This window comes from Gossypium raimondii, chromosome 11 (genome assembly GCF_025698545.1).
Source record: "Gossypium raimondii isolate GPD5lz chromosome 11, ASM2569854v1, whole genome shotgun sequence".
Lineage (NCBI taxonomy): Eukaryota > Viridiplantae > Streptophyta > Magnoliopsida > Malvales > Malvaceae > Gossypium > Gossypium raimondii.
This window is the reverse complement of record NC_068575.1, coordinates 33,895,992-33,902,351: the sequence shown is the minus strand read 5'-3', so window position 1 is coordinate 33,902,351 and position 6,360 is coordinate 33,895,992. Positions and strand designations below refer to the sequence as shown.

At 31.4% G+C, this 6,360-nt stretch overlaps 1 protein-coding gene across 1 annotated transcript; it reads left to right on the top strand.

Moving 5' to 3' along the window:
• Positions 1-1,515: 1,515 nt before the first annotated feature.
• LOC105804146 (UDP-glycosyltransferase 92A1) lies at positions 1,516-3,718 on the top strand. Its single transcript, XM_012636638.2, has one exon. It carries the CDS (start codon positions 1,777-1,779, stop codon positions 3,316-3,318), a length of 1,542 nt encoding a protein of 513 aa, XP_012492092.1. The 5' UTR covers positions 1,516-1,776; the 3' UTR covers positions 3,319-3,718.
• Positions 3,719-6,360: the final 2,642 nt, after the last annotated feature.

Sequence of the window (6,360 nt, the reverse complement as noted above, 5' to 3'; positions counted from 1 at the left end):
TATTAAAAAGTCAAAAACATCTATAAAACACGTTTTCTGTTTCTCACACCAAAATCAAATTCTTTCTCTACATGTAAAAAAAATTATACATTCCCTTGAATATTTTTTAAAGGGTAAACTACAAAAATTGTCACTTTTGTTTGCCTCAGGTTACATTTTAGTCATTTATGTTTGAAATGTTACGTTTTAGCCACTTATGTTATTATTTTGTTACGAAGTGATCACTCTTCCGTTAAGTTCCGTTATCTCCCTAACGGTAATCCTACGTGGCAGTCTAACTAGATTTTAAGTGCCAACTTGGATTTCCTAATGGGATGAGAATAGATTTTTAATTAAATAAATTTATTTAATTAAAAATTTTAAACCCTAAATCTTAGTTAAAAAATCATTCATCTCCCCCACTTGGGTTTTTGCATCTTTAATTTCTTGATTAATTGGTGAGTTCTTTTCATTCTTCAATCACTTAATGCATCATTTTGTTTCTTTAATGTTTAATGTTATGTTGAATTCATTCTTAAAGATTGTTTCTTTGGCCTATTCTTTGAATGAGAGACACATGGATTTTAAGTTTTGAATTCACTGTTAAAGTGTCTCAAAAGCTTGAATTCCTAGTTTTTTTTTTTAACTTTACTGGGGTTAACAAATTTTTTTAAAGCTTGAACTTCTTTTTTTTGCCATTGATGTAGGGTGTTGGAATTTACTGTTTAACGGTTCCCAGTTATTAAAGCATGGATTCACTGTTAAAGCGTCTCAAAAGCTATGAACTCTTTTTTTGCCATTGATGTAGGGTGTTGGAGATTCATACTAATTTACATGTGATTTAAGTTTTTAGAAAAATGGGTAATTTTTTAGGGTCAGAATGGATCCCTCAAAGCAAGAAACAAACCAAAAAAAAAAAAAAACTTCTAAACCGATGGCTAGAAAGGAAACCCAAGAATTCCAATTTGTTGTTTACAATACCATGACTCAGCAAAAAGAGGTTTTCAAGCCCAAAACCCCGGAAAAGTTCACATGTATGTCTCACTTGTCACCGCTTATGATTTCATCACCTTGGCCATGCTCGTCTTTGCTTCCTTTGATGTCCTTTACAGTGCATAATTTATCTTAGAGAAACCCTTAAAGAAAATTAAAAAACACGGGGAGATGAACGGTTTTTTAACTAAGATTTAGGGTTTAAATTTTTTAATTAATTAAATTTATTTAATTAAAAATCTATTCTCATCCCATTAGGAAATCTAAGTTGGCACTTAAAATCTAGTTAGACTGCCACGTAGGATTACCGTTAGGGAGATAACGAAACTTAACGGAAGAGTGATCACTTCGTAACAAAATAATAACATAAATGACTAAAACATAACATTTTAAACATAAGTGACTAAAATGTAACATTAGACAAACAAAAGTGACTATTTTTGTAGTTTACCCTTTTTTAAAATCAACATTTTTTTTTTTGCATTTAGGAATATAATTATATATTTACTGAAATCAACATAAAATTAAATCACCACAAATTTAAAACACACACTCTCTCTAGATTGTGGAGTTTTCAAAGTCCACGTCTACCACTTTCCCAACAAGAAAATAGCTCTCCATTTTCTGCTTCAATTTTCTTCAGTAATTTGCAGTCACATTTCTTAGATTGGAAATTTAAATATACATTCCATATCGATCCTTGATGTGTATTAGCATGGGTTACATTCATAATCTAGAAATTTACACTGGCGGTGGCCATTGAAATCTTTGCTTCCAACAGCTTGAATCATTGCAGCGATTACTATGGGTTCACAGCAGATCGACATCGTAATGCTCCCATTCATGGCTCATGGCCATCTTATACCATTTCTATCTCTCGCAACACAAATCCACCACCGCACTGGCTTCAACATCGCCATTGCCAACACCCCTCTCAACATTCAGTATCTCCGTTCCACTTTTCTCCAACACCAAAACCCTCCTCCATGGATCCACATATTTGAGCTCCCATTCAACAGTGCAGGCCATGGCTTGCCACCCAACTCAGAGAACACTGAGAACTTGCCTTTGGATCAAATCGGTAAACTCGTTATTTCATCTGTTTCCCTCAAGACCCCATTCCATAACTTGTTGTTAGATATCATAAAGAAACAAGGAAAGCCCCCACTTTGTATCATATCGGATGTTTTCTTCGGGTGGGCTGTCGAGGTTGCCAACATTATGAACACTGTAAACATCACTTTTGCCACGGGTGGAGCTTATGGAACCTTGGCTTTATTTTCCTTTTGGTTGAACCTCCCACATCGTAAAACAGATTCTGAAGAGTTTAATTTGCCTGGATTCCCTGAAAGATGTAAGTTTCATGTTTCTCAACTCCATGAATTTATGAGAAAAGCTGATGGGAATGATTCATGGTCCAGGTTTTTAAAATCTCAGTTTTCAAGTTCTCTGCAGTCTTTTGGATGGTTGACGAACACAGCTGAAGAGCTTGAGCCTCTTGGGTTGGATTCACTGAAAAAATACACACAGTTTCCAGTTTGGCCAATTGGGCCTCTTCTACCCAAACAGTTGCTAAACAAGTCGCCATTATCGTCTTCGAGTTCTACAACACAACATGCAGGAAAATCGCCTGGAATTTCAGCTGAGAAATGTGTCGAATGGCTTGATATGCATGATCTTGCTTCAGTTCTATACATTTCTTTTGGATCTCAGAACACTGTGAGTCGATCACAGATGATGGAACTTGCAATCGGGTTGGAAAAAAGTTGGACATTATTCATTTGGGTGATTAGGCCTCCACTTGGATTCGACTTAAAAGCTGAATTCAGATCGGAATGGTTACCAGAAGGGTTTGAAGCTCGAATGAAAGAGAGTAACCAAGGCTTGCTGGTGAAAAACTGGGCACCACAATTGGAGATATTGTCACACAAATCAACTGGGGCATTTTTAAGCCATTTTGGGTGGAATTCAACAATGGAAAGCTTAAGCCAAGGTGTGAAAATCATAGGGTGGCCAATGGCGGCTGAACAGGCTTTCAATTCCAAGATGTTGGTGGATGAAATGGGTGTGTCGGTGGAGTTAACAAGAGGGGTTCAGAGCAGTATTTCAAGTGAAAAGGTTAAGGAAGTGATAGGAATTGTGATGGAGAAGGAAGGGAAAGGAGGGGATATGAAGAGAAAAGTTGAAGAGATTGCACACCAGATAAGGGAAGCTGTGAAAGATGAAGGAAACGAAAAGGGGTCTTCCATTAAAGCAAAGGATGATTTTATTTCCGCCATTAAAACAAGGAAACAGTGTTCAGTGCATCTATCTTGGATCTATCCGCAAACTAGTATTGTGTGGTAGTTTAATAATGTAAGTGGTAGTTCAGAGGGCAAGCAGATTGTAACGGTTCATCTTTGCTAGTTTACATTTTCTTCTTGTTCCATGGAAACTACGTGTTATTTTGATGATTTTTAGCAATTGAGAGCAAAAAGAAGTAAAATATAAAATAGGAGTTTAATTATTCTTTTTAAATTTTAAGAGTATTTTTTTAATGTGTTTTTAACAGTTTAATTATTATTATTTTTTAAATTGAAGCTTTCTACATCCTTAAACTTATTTTATTTGATATTCTTTTTTTTATTTAAAAAAAACAACATATAATAACACAGTATTTTCATAATTGCTTACAACTAGACCTGTCCATGGGTCGGGCGGCCCGGCCCGACGGCCCGCCCGAAATATGGGAGGGTTTGGGTAAAAATATAGGCCTGAAATATGGGCTTGGGCAAAATTTTAGGACCGTTTAAAAAATGGGCCGGGCCTCGGGCAAGATTTTTTTGGCCCGGGCCCGGCCCAAAAAATATTAAATATATATATATTTTAATTTTTAAAATATAATAGTTTTTTATTTTAAGTTTATTTACTTTCGTTTCCTTGACTAGTGTTACAAAATAATAATAATAAAACATCAAGTTTGTTTTACTAATCAAATGTTAGATTTTGTTACAACAATTAATACAATTAATACAAATAATAATTTGATAAATTTACTAATCAAATGTTAGATTTTATTACAACAATTAATACAATTAATACAATTAATAATTTGATAAATTTACTAATCAAATGTTAGATTTCATTACAACAATTAATACAATTAACAATTAATAATTTGATAATTTTACTAACAATTAATTTTAATAACAATTAGTTTTAATTTTATTTAAAAAATAATTTTAATTTTAATTAAAAACGGGCCGGGCCGGACTGAGCTCAGGCCCCATATTTTTTCTTCGGGCCGGGCCTAGGCAAAATCTCAGGCCCATATTTTGGGCCAGGCCCGGGCCTAATAAACGGGCTGAAATTTTTTGTGAGCCCGGCCCGAACCCGACCCGACCCAGCCCATGGACAGGTCTACTTACAACTCTATTGATAACTAACATAAGTAAAATCATGGTGTCTAAACTATTTTTCAACAAAAATAGCATGATGATGTGTGAGAAATAATGAAAAATTTTGTTTCTAAAATACTCGGCATTTGGTGTAGGTTTGGAAATTAGCCAAACTTGAATTTGAGAATTGGTTATGTGTGAGGAAAGTGGTATCACCCTCACAATGCCCAACAGATGATGTTGTTTTGAGTTTCAAATTTCAATATTTAAAAATAATCTTTAAACTTTTATTTTTATGTTTTGCTTATATTGATAGAGTGAATTTAATTTTAAAATTTAGAAATTAAAAAAGAAAAATTTTTGTTCACTAGTGTTTGAGAAGAACATTCCAACATTAAGAATAATATGTATCCAAAACAAGTAAGTTTGAAATGGCGGCTTTGAACAGTACTCACGCAACTTATGGCCGATTTTGCATTCTTCTTTCCACTATAACGGTAGCAACACTGATGCGACTGTCGTCAATTTCCGGTGCCGGAATCGCATGACAGCTTTGCTGCTACTTGTATTTGTGCTTTACCGTCGAAGTTTGCGGGAACCCACTAGGCCCCCATGAATGGTATTTGAGCTGGAGTCCGACGGTTGTACGTCCACGGTAATGGAGGGTCTCGGGTAAAGGGGTTAAAAAACAAATGGTACATAACAACCATATATTGTATTATTATTATAATACATGTATATATATATTTATGTTTTTTTACTAATAAATTATAATTATAATATATTAACCAAACTCAACCTAAACTTCACCCAATCCAAATATAAAACATATTTTCATAAAATTCTTATTTAGGTCTATTACCGTAATTGTTAACTGTAATATCTTTATTAGCCAATCTATATAATCTCGTCATAAAAATTAATACATACATATGTACGTATGCATACACATTTGTTTATATCATATTTAAGAGGTTTATTAAATATGTGTTACTCTTCAATTGGGTGTTCCTCAATTTGAACAATTATTTATAAAATAATAAATATTATTGTGGGAAATTATTATTATTATTTTAAATCAAGTGAAATTTACAAAATGTGCTTGATAAAATTCAAACCTAAAACACCATAAATTTCAAAATTTTTATCATTTCAACTAAAACTCCTTTTAAATTTATTTATTACATAAATATTTTCATGTATATATCATAATCTATTATTAATATACGATAAACACAACTATGTATAAATACATATATAACTATTCATACATAAATGGATTAATTATTAATATAAAATTAAATTTATTTTCTAATTCTTCAGCGAATATAATCTAATTAAAATTTATATTTTCTATATATGCGCATATATATATATGCAGCCATGTAATGAGTTACAATTTCACACCACAAGTTTTAAAATTGTAATTAATTTTATCCAAAGAATATGATAATAAATTATTACTTAAAAAGGATTAATATATAGATTAGCCTTTGAATTTGATAATTTTTTAGATTAATTTTATATTTTTTCTTAAATTAAATTGGTCATTGAGATTAACATTCGTTACACAAAGATGACACGTGGACAAATGAGAGAATAACAAATGTCTTTCTATATAATTATTCTAAATTAGAAAAAAACTTAAAAATTAAAAAGACAAACAATTTTAATATATATATATATATTTAAACAAAATTTAAAAATTTAGTTTAAATTTCATAAAATTATAAAATTGAAAATATATAAACAATTCAAAAGATATTTTAAAAATAAAAAATATAAAAATTCAAAATTTAAATTACAAAAAAGTTTAAAATTGATCGGCGTTGACTAGACATTCGTCAAGTGTTGACCAATGTTGACTAGACAATTTTTGGTTTTGAATTTCTACAATAATTTTAAATATTTTATATTTTTAGTTTTCTAAAATTTTAACCTTTTTTGAAATTTTCAAAATATTTTTTATTTTAATATATTCCATGTTTCTTTTTAACTAATTTTTTTTTTT